At 33.7% G+C, this 17785-nt stretch overlaps 1 protein-coding gene across 5 annotated transcripts in view; it reads left to right on the top strand.

Moving 5' to 3' along the window:
- Nucleotides 1-17402, top strand: part of SNX16 (sorting nexin 16) — a 44331-nt gene extending 26929 nt beyond the window's left edge. For all 5 annotated transcript variants that reach the window (XM_042923812.1, XM_042923813.1, XM_042923810.1 and 2 more), the window contains 4 exons: nucleotides 2492-2561; nucleotides 13346-13482; nucleotides 14238-14357; nucleotides 15058-17402. In XM_042923812.1, coding sequence (XP_042779746.1) covers nucleotides 2492-2561; nucleotides 13346-13482; nucleotides 14238-14357; nucleotides 15058-15154 — 424 coding nt within the window. In that variant the 3' untranslated portion in view covers nucleotides 15155-17402. The remainder of the gene's footprint in view (nucleotides 1-2491; nucleotides 2562-13345; nucleotides 13483-14237; nucleotides 14358-15057) is intronic.
- Nucleotides 17403-17785: the final 383 nt, after the last annotated feature.

The following is a 17785-nucleotide window of genomic DNA, read 5'->3' as shown; positions in this document are numbered from 1 at the left end:
CATTTCAGTAATTAATTTGTAATGTTACTAAAGAATGAGAAAATCTGGCTATAAGCCTATAAGAAAACAATGTCTCACGTTGGGTTATCATATACTTAAAGCATTAAAAAGAAAAAAGACCCTTCTATAAACTTATGTGTACTTTCCTTATCAGTCTTAAAGGCTATTCTCAGGGTTTCATCCAGACTTTTGACCTCTCAGTCCCAAGATCAACTTATTTCCTGTGGCTCATTTTTGCCTAATAGTTGGTTCTCTAATATAAATAATAGGTGGATAGAAGTATAATATCTAAACCAAAAGAATCTATAGTGGTCCTATTCTCTTTTCTGTTAGACCAACTGCAATATTCTAGAGGCCTTGGTTAAAGGATGACAGACAAATTGAATGCGGTCTGAGAGAAGTGACCAGCAAGGGGAAAGAATCCAAATGAACCAAAACATAATAGGAAAGAATTTAAATGTAGAAAAAAGCACATATATTCACTCAGAAGACAGATTTAAGGTCTTGTGACCTTGTATGAGTCATTTTAACTCTTTGAACTTTGGTATCATTTATAAAATGGAAATGCAATGCCTGTCCTCACCTCAAATGATTATTGTGAAAATTAAACAAAACAGAGTATGAGAGAGCCCTGTGTGTGCAATGTACTTTGAAAGTATTAGGAATGATAACCATGTGGCATGATGGGTATGTTAATTAGCTTGATTGTAGTTCGCAATTCACCATGTGTACTTAAATCGAGTTGTCCACCTTAAATATATACAGTTAGTTGTCAGTTATACCTCAGTAAAATGGAGGAAAAAATGTTGCCTCCATGAATGCAGAGACCATATAGGCTTTAAGTACTCAATAAATTGTGTACAGGTTAAAAGAAAAGAAGATATTAGTGTATTAGTATTGTTTTGGAAAAATATAAGGTTAGAGGAAAGATAACATTTTTTACATTCTTTTAGGGTTATCATGTGAAAGAGGACTTAGATTTACCCTGAATGGCTCAAAAGCACAACTGAGATTCATTGAATAGAAGCTGCGGGGAGTAAAAGCCCAGCTCAGGGGAAAAAAAATAATTCTCTAATTTTCAGTATTTTTCAAGAATAAGATGGATTATTCTAAGAGGTGGAACGTTCTCTAAACCTGGAGGTGTTTAGGTATACTCCTGGCTGAACGCATGTAAAGGATAGAAAGCATACTATGGATCACATCTTTTAGAAAGCAACTAGATCACATTTAAGATCCTTTCCATCTGTATGATTTCATGATTATGAGTACTCAGCTTTTTTTCTCAGTTTCCCTGAATGTGTGTCCTTTACTACTACCTATATTGTCAAGATTTTATACTCCACAAATTTACTCCTCTTTGGAGTCTTCTGGATCATTTTCTTAACGCCACTTCTTTATATTAATTCATATTGCTTTTTCTTTTGGAAAGCTTTCACTGTTCCATTTAGCTCTTCATGACCATCCCCTGTCATCAACCTGTCTCACCTGCATGAACCCCAGCATTCCATTCCCTTCTCAGTATATGGGTGACATCTCCTGACATCTCCTTTATGCAGCACATCAAAAAATCATATTTTCCATATTACAGTTGCCTCTTGAGCAACACGGGTTTGAACTACATAGATCCTCTTATATGCAGATTCTTTACAGCATAGTACTATAAATGTATTTTCCTTATGATTTTCTTAATATTTTCCTTTCTCTAGCTTTATTGTAAAAATATAGTATATAATATACAATGTATGTATCAATTGACCATTTATGTTATTGGTAAAGCTTCCAGTCAGCAGTAGGCTATTAGTAGTTAAGTTTTTGGAGAGTCAAAAGATACATGCAGATTTTCATCTGCACAGGGAGTCAGCACCCTTAACCCCTGTATGATTGAAGGGTCAACTGTATTTCATTATTTTGAAATTTATGGTAATTCAAAAATGAGTTCAGAATTTTTTTCTCTTAAACTCTTTAGGGAAAATATTTAACTAAATTAGTGTAGTAAACATGATTGCAACAAAAATCTTTAACTTGTTTTAGAGTAAATACTTTTTAGTTGCTTTAGAAGCATCTCCTGAGGAAGAAACAAAGTATAAATTAGAAATGGTATTGCTTCATAACAAGATCATGACATTTTTAGACTACTTTAAATTGATATTGTTTTGGAAGTAATACTGTTTCTATTCATCATTTAGGTTGGTCTCTTATACCATTATTTTGACTTATATTTTATGTCTTGCAGTTTTTATATAGCATGAATTCATAATCTCTATCTTCATAAGATCTTAGAAAGTGACTTAAAGTCTTTGTATCTTTTATAGATTTTATATTTGTATTTGGTTGTTTATGTAAAAACACATAAACCAACTTGCTGCTTTTAGTATATATGCAAAACCGATTTGTTTAAAACACTGTAATGGCTTCAAAGTAACACTTGCTTTTTGCTCTCTTTTGTAAACTTATTTGTACCCCAGCTTATTTTTTTTTCCCCTTTGAAAAGCCTCGCAGTGAGAGAATTTCTTTGTCTGGATGATCCACCAGGTCCATTTGATAGCCTAGAAGAAAGCAGGGTAAGTGGTGTATTACATATCACATGGAAAGAGGAACAAATAATACAGTACAATAACCACATTGTTTCTTGAATGGAATAGCAAATAGCAAAATATTATAATTTCAGACCTTTGTAGTTTTAACACAGAAAGCTTTTAATGTTTGAGTCAAAGGTTTCTTTCATTGAAATACATGAACTAGTTCAGTGAAAAAATAAAAATTCATACATGCCATGCCATCAATGAAGCTCTAAAATTAAACGTTGCATTTTTCTCCTTATTTTTACTATTTCAAAAGAAAAGAAAATCATCCAGAAATTTATTTTACTACATTTAAAAGTACTATTTGTATGCCAAGCTTCTAAATATCAAAAATAAAGAACCTACAACTAAAATCAATTAAAACTTACCTTCAGAAGTAGAAGTTATTCTCTGTTGTCAATTCAACTCAAGCTTGATGCTACTCAAATTACTTTAATTCATGTGTTAGCGGCCTATTTCTTGAAGCAATTGGCCAGATACACAAAATAGATTTGGTAATAATAGATTAGGAAGGATTTTATGCAAGTTTTTTTCCCCAACTGTTCAATTGCACTTAAATGGAACAGATTTAATTGGTAGATTTATAATGTTTTTTGGTTAAACTGAGTCTGTTCTTTATATTAGAGTGAATGCCATAGCTTTTTGGAAACAGCTTTATTGAGGTAAAAGTTTCATCCATAAAATTAACTATTTGCTATTCCATTGTAAATGTACAATTTAATAATTTTTAGTACATTTATAGAAGTATGCCACCATCTCCATATCCAATTTCAGAAATTCCCATCTTTTTGACAAAAATTCCCTACAAGCCATTTTGCAATCAGTCCATACTCCCAGCTCCAGACAACTAGTGATCTGATTTCAGTTTCTACAACTTTACCTGTTCTGGATATTTTTTATGTGAATAGAGTCATAGTGTGTGTGTGTGTGTGTGTGTGTGTGTGTGTGTGTGTGTGTGAGATCAGTATTCAATGTACATAATCTTTTACAAATACAGTATGCATAACATATAGTATAATCTTTACATCTACTTTCTTTCACTAGTGTCGTGTTTTTGAGGGTCAACTATGATATAGCCTCTGTGAATATTTCATTACTTGTTATTGCTGAATGATTTTCCATTGTATGCACATACCACATTTGTTTATCCAGTGACCAGTTTTGGGACATTTAAGTAGTTTCCAGTTTTGGCTATTTTGAATAATGGTGCTGTGAACAATCTCATAGAGGCTTTGTGTGCACATTTGTTTCCATTTCTCTTGGATTGATCCCTAGAGGTGGAAGGTTTGCTTATATGGCAAATAAAGTTTAACTTTTTAAAGAAACTCACGGTTTTCTAAAGTAGCTATACCATTTGACATTCCCACCACTAGTGTATGAGAACTCCAGTTTATCCATGTCCTTATAAATATTTGATTTATCTGTCTTTTGGAGTGTATCCATTCTTGTGAGTGTGTAGTGTGGTATTTCACTATAGTTTTAATTCACATTTCCATAATGACATGTTGGTCACTTTTTTAATATATTGATCACTTCTTCATGTGTTTTTTAGCCATTCCTATGTTTTCTTTGATGAATTGTCTATTTACGTCTTTTGCCCATTTTTTTCCAAGTTTGGTTGTTTGTCTTATTGAGTTATAAGTGTTCTTTATTTTGGATATAAGTCCTTTATCAGATATCTGATTTTCCTATATTTTCTCCTGATCTGTATTCATCTTCTTAATGGTGCCTTTTAAAGTACTAATGTTTTGGGGCGCCTGGGTGGCTCAGTCGGTTGAGCGTCCGACTTCAGCTCAGGTCACGATCTCACGGTCTGTGAGTCCGTGAGTTCGAGCCCCGCGTCGGGCTCTGGGCTGATGGCTCAGAGCCTGGAGCCTGCTTCCGATTCTGTGTCTCCCTCTCTCTCTGCCCCTCCCCTGTTCATGCTCTATCTCTCTCTGTCTCAAAAATAAATAAACGTTAAAAAAAAAAATTAAAAAAAAAAAAAAATAAAGTACTAATGTTTTTCATTTTAATGAAGTTCATTTTATCACTTTTATTTTTATTTTTTTAATTTTTTTAATGTTTATTTTTGAAAGAGAGAGAGGCAGAGCACAAACAAGGGAGGGGCAGAGAGAGAGGGAGACACAGAATCTGAAGCAAGCTCCAGGCTCTGAGCTGTCAGCACAGAGTCTGACATGGGGCTCAAACTCCAAACCGTGAGACCATGACCTGAGCTGAAGTCAGATGCTTAACCTGCTGAGCCTCCCAGGTGCCCCCATTTTATCACTTTTTTTAAATGGCTCATGCTTTTAGTGTTGTGTCATTTAGAACTCTTTCCCCAGTAGCATCTGGCTGGCTCAGTCAGTAGAGCATCTGACTCTTGATGTCAGGGTTGTGGTTCAAGCCTCACGTTGGGTATGGACCTACTTAAAAAACAAAAAAAAATAAAAAATTCTTTACCTTATACAGGGTCACAAAAGTTTTCTCCCTTTTTTTCTAGGAGTTTTATAGTTTTAGTTCTTACACGTAGGCCTGTAATCCATCCTGACCTGATATTTTTTTAACAAGGTGTGAGGTAAAGGTCTTAAGTTCCTACCGATATCTAATTGTGTCTGTACCTTTATTGAGTTGGCACCTTTATCAAAAGTCAAGTAAACATAAAAGAATGGGTTTGTTTCTGGGATCTTCATACTCTTCCATTGGTCTAGGTACCTATCCTTGTGCTAGTACCACACAGTCTTATTTATTACAGCTCTCTTATGGTTACTGTTTGCCTAGTATATGTCTTTCCATCTTTTTGCTTTCAGTTTGTGTCTTTCAGCCTTAGGTTCTATTTCTTGTATATAGCATGTAGTTATGTCTTGGTCTTTTCTTTAGTCTGACATCTTTACCCTTTACATCTGCCATTTTGCAATTTATTTTCTATCTGTCTCATCTCTTTTGGTCCTCTTTCTCCTTTACTGCTTACTCTTGTGCAAAAGAAGTATTTTTAGTATGCCAGTTTGATTCCTCTGTAGAAATTTTTATGTTTTTTATTTTTCAGTGGTTTCTGTAGTATGCATTATAGTATGCATCTTAACACAGTCCACTTCAGAGTAATACGTAATTCCAGTAAATTATAAACTTGATGTCCATATATCTTTCCCCCCCTCCTTTGTATTGCTGTTATTACATATTTTTTAAAGTAAGCTCTAGGCCCAATTTGGGGCTCAAACTCATGTTCCTGAGCCAGCCAGACACCCCTATTATTACATATTTTAAATCTATGTTATAACCCCAATAATACAGTGTAATAATTACTTCTATGTATAGTCTTTTCTCTTATAAAGAAATTAGGAAATGGGAAAAATATGTTATAAACTCTTATATTTATCTATTTATTTACTATTAACAGCCCTCTTGATTCCTTCCTGTGAATTGATGTTATCATCGGGCATTACATTCTTTCAGCTTCAACATCTTCCTTTAATATTTTTTGTAAGGCAGGTCTGAGGGCAACAAATTCTCAGTCTTTGTTTATCTGGGAAAGCTCATTTTTGAAGGATGGTTTTATTGACAGGTTTTTTTCTTTCGGTACTTTGTGTCATTCCTGTCTTCTGACCTCCATCATTTCTGATGAAAAGTCAACCTTTAATTACATTGTTCCTGTGAACATGATGAGCTGTTCCACCCTTGCTATTTTCAAGACTTTTTTTTTTTTTTACTTTCCTTTTTTTTTATTAACATTTATTTATTTTGAGAGAGACCGTGCACGTGTGAGCTGGGAGGGAGGGGCAAAGAGAGAGAGAGAGGGAGAGAGAGAGGGAGAGAGAGAATCTCAAGCAGGCTCCACGCTGTCAGCTCAGTGCCCGATGTAGGGCTTGATCCCATGAACCATGAGATCATGACCTGAACCAAAATCAAGAGTCAGATGCTTAACCAACTGAGCCACCCAAGTGCCCCTTGACTTTCAGCAGTTTGATTATGATGTGTCAAGGTGTTTATCCTAATTTGGCTTCATTGAGCTTCTTGGATTTGGCAAATTAATGCTTTATGTAACATTTATGAAATTGTTGGCCATTATTTCTTCAACTAATTTTTCAGTCTTGTTCTTTTGCCCTTCTCCTTCTGGCATTACCATTACCCACGTTTGTATACTTCATATTGTACTACATGTTTCTGGATACTGGTTTGGTTTTTTTTGTTATGTCTTTCGTTTTTTGGTTTTTTCCCCAATCATTTTCCCTCAGCTCTTGAGATTAAATAATTTCTATTGGTCTATCTTCTAGCTCACGGACTCATTTTTGTATCATTTCCAATCTGCTATTGAGCCCCTTTTGTTAATTTTTCACTTTGGGTATTGTGCTTTTCCAATTCCAGAGTTTCTATTTTCTTTTATTACTATTATTATTATTCTATCTCTTTATTAAGTCTGTACTGTGTTAATTAATTATTATGGCTTTATAATCTTTGTATCTGGCAAGGCAAGGTTTCCCTTCCTTGTTCTTCAAAATTGACTATTTGTTTTCCCATATGAAATTTAAAATCAACTTGTGAGTTTTATGAAAGATCCTGGTGGTATTTTGTTTTGAATTACAATAAATTTACTGATAAATTTTGAAGATCAGAGTCATTACAGAATTGAATCTTTCTATCAATAGATCTTTGCTTAAAAGTCTTTAATGAAGGTGATTTTTTTTTTCCTTAAACTTGTAGGGAAAGCTATAGAATTCTTTATGGATTTTCTTATCATAATTGGTATTTTTCTTATATTCTAATTTGTTACTGTTATTATTTTCTATATATTTTATGTTACATCTTTGATGAAATCTCTCATTAGTTTGTAGATCCTTTTAGATTTCTATATACATAATCACATCCTCTGAAATATTAACAGCTATGTTTTTTCTTTTTTAATCCTTAATACCTTTCATTTCATTTTCATATTTTTTGTGTGCTAAGTAGAAACTTTGGAGTTAAGTAGGAGCATTTATGGTGAGCATCCTTTTCCTCTCTTCTTAACTTTAAAGGAAATGATTTTGTATTTCACCATTAGTTACATATGGTGTGTCCTACAAGCTGTTGGTAATTGTGGGTTATGTTTGTTTGTCTGTGTTTTTAGGCTAAGGAAGTTCTATTCCTAGTTTGTTGAAAGGTTGTGGTATGTGTATGTTATTAATGCTTTTGCTTACATCTTTCAAGATAATCATATGGGTTTTTTAATCTGTTAGTGTGGTAAATCACATTCTCAGATTCTTAAATGCTAAAACATTATTCATTTATGAAATTAACTCATTCAGCATTTTTTTTTAATTGCTGGATTTGGATCGTAATGATTTTATTTAGAGTTTTTGCAGTATAATTTTCCTCCCTGTTATTGTTGTTGGATCTGGCACCAGGATTATACAGGTCTTACATAGGTTGAGGAATAGTCTCTTTTTCTTTTCTCCAGAATCATTTGAGTAAGATTAGTATTGTTGGTTCCCTGAGTATTCATTAGAACTCACCTATTAAACAACCTGAGTCTGATATTTTCTTTGGTTTGTTCAATAGTTTTATGCATAGATTTTCAACAACTGATTACGTTTCTTTAATGAGTAGAGTTTATTTGACTGTTTCTTTAGGGATCAAGTTTGATGTATTTTTTTAGAAGATTGCCAATTTGTACAGATTTTAAACTACATTGATGTAAGGCTGTTTTCTCATGATTTTTAAAAATATCTTAACATCTTAATTACCAAAAGTAGTATACTTAATTCCCTCATTATGATTTGTTGTTAATTTTTTTCTTTAGAATTCTGTAGTTGAAATATCCCTAGTGAATCATTCCTTTTATTATTAGATAGTGACTGTTTTTGTGCCTGATGTTTTCCACTTGAAATGCATTGCTCTGATATTCATAGAACTATACCTTTTGTGGGGAAGAAAGAGCAGATTTGCCTGTTGCCTTATAAGTATTTTTCTATCTTTGTATTTAAAGTGTGTTTCTTGTCAGCATCATAGAGGTAGATTTTTGGGTTTTGATGTAAACAGAAAAATATGTCATTTGGTGAATTTATGTTATAATGTGTCCAGTAATTACCAATATACTTGTATTTATTTCTCTCATTTTATTTTGTGCTTTTTATTTACCCTGCTTCTCCTTCCCTTCCCTTTATATACGTAATGTGTTTTCTTTCTTCCCTTTTTTCCTCTATTCTTGGCTTCTAAGCTCTGTATTCACTGTCTTTTATTTAATGGTCATATGTTGTTCTCATCAGATAATTTAGAACCAGGTTGTTTCCAGCCTTCCCAAAGTGAGCCAGTGCTTCCTTTGATTTACCTGCCACTTTCTTTGCTCACCATTCCATGTTCTTTCACCTCACTCTTTCCACTGGGGCTCAGTTAACTGCTCCTTGAAATACGTCATTTAATAGTTCTCTTTTAGTGAATGTGTGTTGGTAATGGATAGGTATTTAATGTCTGAAATTTTTAAAATCTTGCTCTTTTTCTTGAAGTATGATATAACTGGGCCTAGAATTCTACCTTGATATCATTTTTCTTCGTGCTTCGAGGTCTTTTCCACTGCCTCTGCTGTAGACCGTTGCTGTGAACCATCTATTCTCAGTTCATTGTTGTCCCTTTAGAGTAAACTTTTTCTTTCCTAGTATTTTAGAGATCTTCTCTAAAGATCTAAATGATCTAAATGATTTTGGCATTTGCAATTTTACTATCTTGTGTGTGGGTGGTTTCTATTTTTGGCTTCCTTGGGATGCATTATTCTTCCCAAATCTGAAAGTGCTAGTATTTAATCAGTTGTGAAAATTTTCTGCTGTTTTCCCACGAAGTGTTGCTTCTTATTCTCTCTGTTCTCTTTTTTAGGAACTCTATGTATAAATGTGTGTGTCAGTTTCTTTTTTTTTTTCCTTTTCCATCTGTCTTAACCTTTCCTTCATGTTCTCTATCTCCATCTGTCTTTATTCTTCAATTTATAAATTCTGCAATTTTCTTTGTTCTCCCTCCCAGTTTATTGTATTGTCTTCAGACAGGATTATACTACTGTTTGATACTTCCATTAAGATTTTAATAATATTGACTATATTTCTCATGTCTTGACATTCTGTTTGTTTTGTCTCAGTTATACCTGATGTTTTTTTGATAGTGGCTTTTAAAAAATATTTTCAGGGTGCCTGGGTGGCTCAGTTGGTTAAGCGTCGAACTTCGGCTCAGGTCATGATCTCGCGGGTTGTGAGTTCGAGCCCCGCGTCGGGCTCAGTGCTGACGGCTCAGAGCCTGGAGCCTGTTTCAGATTCTGTGTCTCCCTCTCCCTCTGCCCCTCCCCTGCTCACACTCTGACTCTCTCTGTCTTTCAATAATTAACATTAAAAAAAAATAAAAAATAAAATAAAAAATATTTTCAAGTCATTATACTTGTTCATATTTTATGGTCTTTAGTAATATGCTATCTGAAATTTATGGGATCCTAATTTTTCTGTTTTTGGGGTCTGTTCACTTTCTTTTATGTTGGATGATTTCCTAGTGTGTTTTGTAATTTTGGATTATAAATTTACTTTGATTAGAAGTTTGTCTACAGGAAACCTTAACAGCCAAAGTTGAGGGTATATTCTTCCATGGAAATTTGTTTGCTTCTGCTGAGATACCTTGAGTATTGTTGATCCTGGACCATTTTTTATGCTGATTTCTAAGCTTGGGTGTTTCTGGCTAATTGTGATAGTTATAAATTCAGTGCAAAATCCACATGAGGCATTATTAGCTCATGGTTGTAGATTCTTCCAGAAGACTTTAGCTCTCCCACCTAAAAGCCAAGATGAGACAAACAGTCTTCCTTGATGCATTCCTATTTTGATGAGTGAGTTTTATTAATGACTTAGCTTTTTAAAGTCCTTGTTTTATTCCTGAGTGTCTCATTTTTTGGTCACTAGCCCTTAAAATGTGCCTGACTCCTCATCTCTTGTCCCATCTTGGTGTTTAAGGTTCAAAATGACCAAAAAATAACCTCTCTTCAACCCTCCTCCCACTATCCAAAGACATAGTGTCGGTGCTCGTGGCACTTGTTTTCATTTCTCTTGATTTTTGTTCCCTGAGACTTACCTCTGTTTCTTGCCCACATAGCTATTTTAAAAGTTGGGTTTTTAGCTAGGTATTTTATAGCCAGAGGCCTTATTTTGTTTAGTCACCCCCCGTGCTGTGATCAATGGAAGTTATGTGTGGTTCATTTTTTTTCTTCTTGTCTGTGTTCCTGGTTCTATTTCCATTATAGTTGAAAAGTATTCGGTTTTTTCATAATGTGAATATACCCAAGGTCTTAAATCTGGGAATGTTTATAAGGTTCATCTTATGTCATTAGGTAAAAATGCAAGCCACAGAATGTTAGGTATTATATACTTCCACTTATATAAAGACAAATATTTGAGAAACTGAAAGTAATTCAGTTAGGTGGAACATGGGGTATGAGGAGGACTAGAAGACAGGAAAAGGAAATAGAGCAAAAGCTATGAAGTTGGGGTGAAAGGCATATGTCACATAATACTTCATTTGTCAAGGTAAGATATTTGACCTTATTATTTAGGCAGTAGTGAGTCAGAGGTAGCATTATCAGATCTGTTTTTTAAAAAGCCAGCTTAGGGGCACGTGGCTGCCTCAGTCGGTTCAGTGTCTCACTTTGTTTGGCTCAGGTCATGATCTTGCGTTCCCGAGTATGAGCCCCGCGTCGGGCTCTGTGCTGATGGCTCCTCGGAGCTTGGAGCCTCCTTCAGATTCTGTGTCTCCCTCTTTCTCTGTCCTTCCCCCACTCACGCTGTGTCTCTCTCAAAAAATAAATAACGTTTAAAAAAATTTAAAAAACAACAGAAAAAAAGAAAGCCAGTTTAGATTAGCAGAGTGCCTAAGTGAACATAGGTAAACCAATTAGTTTACTGGTGGTATAGTTTGGTTAACAATTAAAGACTGTAGAAATGAGAACAAATGACAAAAATACAAGCAGTGTTGATGAGGCAGTGGGGGGTGAGGGGAAGGGAGAGTAGAAAAACTGAGTTATCCTTGGGTCATAGAAAGTAGGTAGGGAAATGGAGTGATCTAAGATGCCTGCCCGGTGGCTTGGAAGATGAGGAGGTAGAATAGATATTCCTTTGTGAACACCATTTGACTTGCCATTGGTACATCTAATTCTTCTGAAGAGGACCAGTAGGTATATGAATGATGTCCATGCACTCAGGAAAGGTGTGGGCTGGAGATTAACAACAGCAACAGCAAACCACATTGGAAGTTAGATAGAATAAACATGAGAGCTGACATGTTAACAGTAAGTGCAATTGCCTAGGGATGGCATATAGAGCAAGAGATTATGTAACCAAGGGCAAAACTTTAATGAATGCCCACATGTAAAGAGCAAATAGAAAACTAAGAAGTAACTAACAAAGTTAAGAGGCCAGCCAGGAAGTTTTATGGAGGCCAGTGAAAGAGGTTTCCATTAATTTTTTTTTTAATTAAGTCACTGGTGAGTGACATTCAGTGTAGTTAATAAAAACAGTACTTTGGATTTTCCAGTTAGAAGGTCATTGTTAGCCTTTGCCTGGGCATGGTTAGTAGAGAAAAAGAGAGCAAAACTTCTCTAATTTCGTGATTTTAGAGGTAAATTGGGGGCTCAATTTGAGTGAGAAGTACTTTTTTTTGTGGAAAACTTCTCTGTTTTGAAAGGAAGGAGATTGCGTTAGTAGCTAGAGAGACTCTTGATCAAGTGGGTGGTGGAGATAATTTTTTTTTAATATGGAGAAATTTTTAGGCTTCATCAACTTGAGTCAACTTTATCAAGTAAATGAAGGGTCCAGAGGAAGGGGAAAAGTTGAAAATTTAAGAGAAAGTATGTGATAGAGCATGCTTCCAGAGGAGGTAGGGGTACATAGGATAGAGCATGTTTCCAGAGGAGGTAGGGTACACAAGATGACTTGAGTCATTCAGGGACATTCTTGAGGACAAGCGCAGGATGCTAATGTAGTTGAGAATCGGGGAGTCAGGGATTTGGTTTTTCCTGGTATAGGAATCAGTATCATCTGGGTTTGGAATCAGCAATAGTAACATGTCATAAGTGGACTTGCCAAGAGTGAAGGTTTAAAGTAGTCACAGAGAAGACAGGGAATGATATAGACAACTAGGAATAATTAGAAGCATTGATCAGTTTCACTGAAAGCCTCATCAAGATAAGTAACCCACATTTTTTCATGACATTTTTTATGGTAGTATGATTTTGTTTATTTGTTTTAATCTTTATTTCAGCAGGATTTAGCATCTGGGTATGATGGGTAGAATGTCAGTTTTGAATGAATATGGTAAAAGGAGAAGCAAGAGGAAAGCAATGTTGGGGAAAAATAAATAGGTGCTATTGAGGAGGTTGTTATAATAATATACCTGCTGAGCTAATACAAATGAATAGCCACATTTTTCAAAACGTATTCATCTAGGACCAGGCAAAAATAGATGAAGGAGAGTAGAAACTTTAACAGTGGTTACTGGTTATTTTTTCCCAGTCCTACACTAGAGGGTTATCACATACTCATTTCAAGCACGATGGCCTACTACTTAACAATTCTTAGGAAAAGGGACTTGTAATTATAAGTCCACAAGGTAGGTGAGGATTGAGTGTCAAGATAGCAAAGACCAAAAAAAAAAAAAATGCGGGAAGAGAACAAATTGTTTGGGCTGCATACATATTATTTTGATTATGTTCTTTGACTCTTTAGTAATGCTCTTGAGGGAGATACTGCATAAGTAATTAATTTTTTCTTCATTTTTTGTTTGTTTTCAAGGCTTTCTGTGAAACTTTAGAAGAGACAAATTACCGTTTTCAAAAAGAACTACTTGAAAAACAAAAAGAGGTGGAATCACTGAAGAAACTGCTCAATGAAAAGCAACTTCATATAGATACTCTAGAGAACAGAATTAGGTATATTGTGATACTTGCATTTTTGGCCTTACTAATTCAACTCAATACTCTGGGCTAAATGCCCTTTGTATTTTAATATGATTTAGGAAATTTCTGATTCAAAAAGTCTTAGACTCTTAGTATACTTCCTTGTAGGTTGGAAAAGTTGCCTTTTGATAATTTATTTAGGAGGCTGAACATTTGAAGGATGGGAAACATCAGAAAAATAAGCCTCTAGTTGTTCAACAAGATAAACATTATTCGCTTTACCCTATTTAAGTGGCATCTTTGTTTCAAGGCACTTACACTAATTTTTCACATGTGAAAGTTGTAGTTTGCATTCCCGTCAGCATATATTGAATTGATGTTAAAATCACTTTACATTAATCATAAGTACTAATTTCTCTGTTGACTCCCAGAGTCAGCACCTTATTAGCCATTTTAAGAATAGCTGAAGACTGGGGCACCTGGGTGGCTCAGTCAGTTGAGCATCCAACTTTGGCTCAGGTCATGATCTCACTATTCATGGGTTCAAGCCTCCCATCAGGCTCTGTGCTGATAGCTCACAGCCTGAAGCCTGCTTCAGATTCGGTGCCTCCTTCTCTCTCTACCCCTCCCCCGCTCGTGCTCTGTCTCTCTGTCTCTCAAAAATAAATGTTAAAAAGAAAAAAAAAAAAAAAAAAGAATAGCTGAAGACTGCTAAAGCTACATGTATTTACAAAAACAAACCAGTACTTATTTGTAGAAAATAACTTGTTGCTATAATTTACTTTTAGAACATTGTCTTTAGAACCTGAAGAATCACTGCTCATGTGTGGAACGGAAGGTGGACACATCCCAAAGGTGGAGTCCTCTGCACCTGAGGTTGATAGAGATGATTTACATGAAGAATCTAGGTAAATAATATTTGGTTTATTGTAGCCCAATCATCTGAATAACTAGAGGCAAATAGGCACTAATACTCTATAGAGTATTTTTTATGAACCCAATGTTATTGTATCATAAATCTGAGCAGAGAAAGACTTACAGATATTCTAAGCTGTGCCTAAAAATGAGTGTTTAGAATCCAGGCTGTAAATGTTATTACTTACTTTGAAGATAGATCTAAATTAAGTACTCAGTTAATTTATTAATTTTGTAAAGCTTGACAAATTAATCTCTCTCAGTCTTTTTCCATTCAAAAAGTGGGATACTGTAATAGCAACCAGCCTGCCTACCTACAGGAATGATAAAAAGATAGTATATTTGAAAGCACATAGAATATTTATTACTTATAAATCCAAAGTCATTATTAATACTTTAGTGGTAGCAGGTAAGCTGTAATTATGAGAACAAATTTTATGTTGGTGAAAGTCACTATATTTTATTGATAAATGATAGTTGAAAGAGCTGAAAGAATTAAAAATATATCTCCAAAGGTGTTGTAACAACTTAAAAATGATTAAATTTCTGATCAAATATTTAAATATTCTTTTCCATGAAATATTTCCCATTAGTATTTAAATATTCTTTACATTAGGTAAAATTTGAAAGGTGATAGTGAAGGGAAACAGCATGTATCTAATCCCTTTATTGACATGTTTCTCTTTTTTGCAGAGCTGATGATAAGCCATGCTTAAGTTTGAGTGAACCTGAAAATTCTGTATCAGACATAGAAGTAGCAGAAGTGGCATACAGTGCTGAGGACGACTAACTGCGAGCAGTTCCTTCCATTTCTATGTTTCGGCAAATTTAGAATAGAGTGGGAAATAGTTAAAAATAAAAGACAGACTGAAGCATTTACAGAAAACAAAAAGATTGCACATGTATAAAGTTTACATAAAGAAAAGTTTTTTAAGTTATTGGGATAGGAAATGTATTCATTGCTGCTTTAAACTATCTTTTATCCAACCTTTGTATTTAATACACCAAAAAAAAATCTAGTTAGAATTCTGTTATCAAAACTAAATTCTTAAATAATGTGCATAAATTATTTTGGCTTTTTGCCAATATATTGCTCCAAACTAATGTGTGTATGCGCGCTTGTGTGTGTGTGTGTGTGTGTGTGTGTGTGTGTGTGTGTGTATGCGTGTCTGTGTTTGTGTTTAAATTGCCAATTATATCAGTTAAGTGGACATTAAATGCATGTTGCTATCTGGTTGATATATACTTCTTTGTATCTCTGACATGATATATTTTCATTAGTGGTTTAAATCAGTGGTAAAGATGAATTAAGTTTTAAATATTGACATGTTTGCCATCTGTAAATAAAAATTGCCTGTTGCAATGTTATTGCTATTTAAAAAGAAGAAAACTTTCTAATACCAAAGGAAAACTATTTGAAAGAGCTATAGTAACATATAATAACATAGCTAAAGTGATAAAATAGCCTTGATTTTAAAAGCTAACTCATTATCAGAATATTATAAGTGTCCTAGTTTATTATAATATGTTGTACTGATTTTCCACATAATCTTTAATCTCTACCTGTAGAATCAGTGAGTTTGCCTCTTTCAGAATACTACCTCTTCTTGCTAATCAAAATATACTCTTTTGAAAATATTGATTCTAAGCAAATAGGGAGTTATAAAAAAAAAAACAACACAAAATAAAAAGCCATATATACTATAAAGTTCCTAACTATGTTGACTCCTGGGATTGCATTTTTATCTCTGCATATGTGAATATGTTGCTATAATGTATTAAGGCTGATTTTCCTTTTAATATATTTAGCCAAGTGATGCACTTTATGATAATTAAACTCTTTTGTGCCAAGTTTAATTGGTGAATTTCTTTAGTAAGTGGAGTTAGGAAAAACTTATGTAGTGCCTTCACTATTTCACTTTTATACACCAGTCTGCTAGAATCTGTGAGTCAGCTTTATGAAAAAGTGTTTATTTCAGATTTGCTTATAGTTGTTCAAAGTGCCTTGTTTCGTTTTTATAATATGTAGTTACTCATTTATTTTCTATTTCCACTGCTTTGCATATTGCTGTTAATAAGTACTGTGATCATGCTAGCATTCTGAAATTCCACTTGGTTTTTTGAACTGCATGTGCTTTCTAAAAGCTGAGGGAAACTTACTAGGGAAATAGAATAACGATCTCCAGTTTTGTTTTCTTCACTATCTAAAAGTTTATCGGTATCTTGATGTACATATTAAAATGTGGTTGTTTAAAATTCTACTTAAGTAGATAAAAGATCAATTGGCTATTGTCAACTTTTGATCTAAAAAGGGACTGCTTTTTACCAAAGGACCAAAAATTGTAAAAAAAAAAAAAAAAAAAAACCTTTGTCCAAATGCGCAGGTATGTTTTCTCTCAAAATATATTCCACAAAGTATACTAGAAATGTGTTTACTATCTTGGGAGATAGAAAGAATGTAATAAACTATTCTATCTGTTCATTTCAAATATTCTAGGCCTAAAAAGGCGTAAAAAGAACAATCATTTAAATTAATATCATTTTTAGTCGAATAAAACAAGATGATCTTTGCTGAATTTTAGATGTTATAGTGCTATATTCAAGTCTGCTTTAAAGTGAACCATACATTTTCAAAATCTAGCCTTTAAGAACATTGTATGTAAAGTTTTGGATGAGTAAAGAAAAACCCTTGTTGATAAGCCACTATTATTTATATTTAGAATTTACTTTTTTTTTTTTTACTTTTGTGATGCATTTTATTCCCAGTATTATATTCATTTAATAAATTATTTTTTCAGTACAGCAGTAGCTATGTTGTTTAGATCTTGAATACCATTTTCCCCCTTCAATTTCAATGTTCTCTCTATCCCTTACAATTATTGTAAATTTAATTATACTTAACTGCTGCATTTCACAGACATGGAATGGGTTTATGATTTTTTTAAGTTTATACTTCATATTACTGATAATTTTAAGTCTTTGTGAATAGGTGCAGTACACTTCATATGTAACCAATATTAATAAAAAAATTGAACATAATTCAAGCAGAAAATACTTTTGTGGATAATCTTTTAACTTAAGCTTCTAAAAATTAAGTTCATGTATAGGTAGTAAAACCATAAAACTTAGCATTTTAAAATGCATTTTATTTGTCTACTATCCTGAGATTACACATTTAAAGCACATTTATTTAGAAAATCATGTTTCTCAGATAAATTATGTATGTAGTCTACTCTAACCATCTGTGATATCAGAAGGGAACAGTGGCCTTCAGTCTGCAAATAATTTGTCTGGTTTTGAAATGAGTTTTGTTACTTACAGGAATAGAGGAGTTTGGGGATTATGTTAAAAACAAGTCTGTATTCCTAACTAGTAAGGAGAAGAATCTAAATTTTATCCTCTGGAAGATGTTCAAAGAGCC

Source organism: Panthera leo, chromosome F2 (assembly GCF_018350215.1).
Source record: "Panthera leo isolate Ple1 chromosome F2, P.leo_Ple1_pat1.1, whole genome shotgun sequence".
Classification (NCBI taxonomy): Eukaryota; Metazoa; Chordata; class Mammalia; order Carnivora; family Felidae; genus Panthera; species Panthera leo.
The sequence above is the reverse complement of the archived record's forward strand: the minus strand, read 5'-3'. Positions and strand labels throughout refer to the sequence as shown.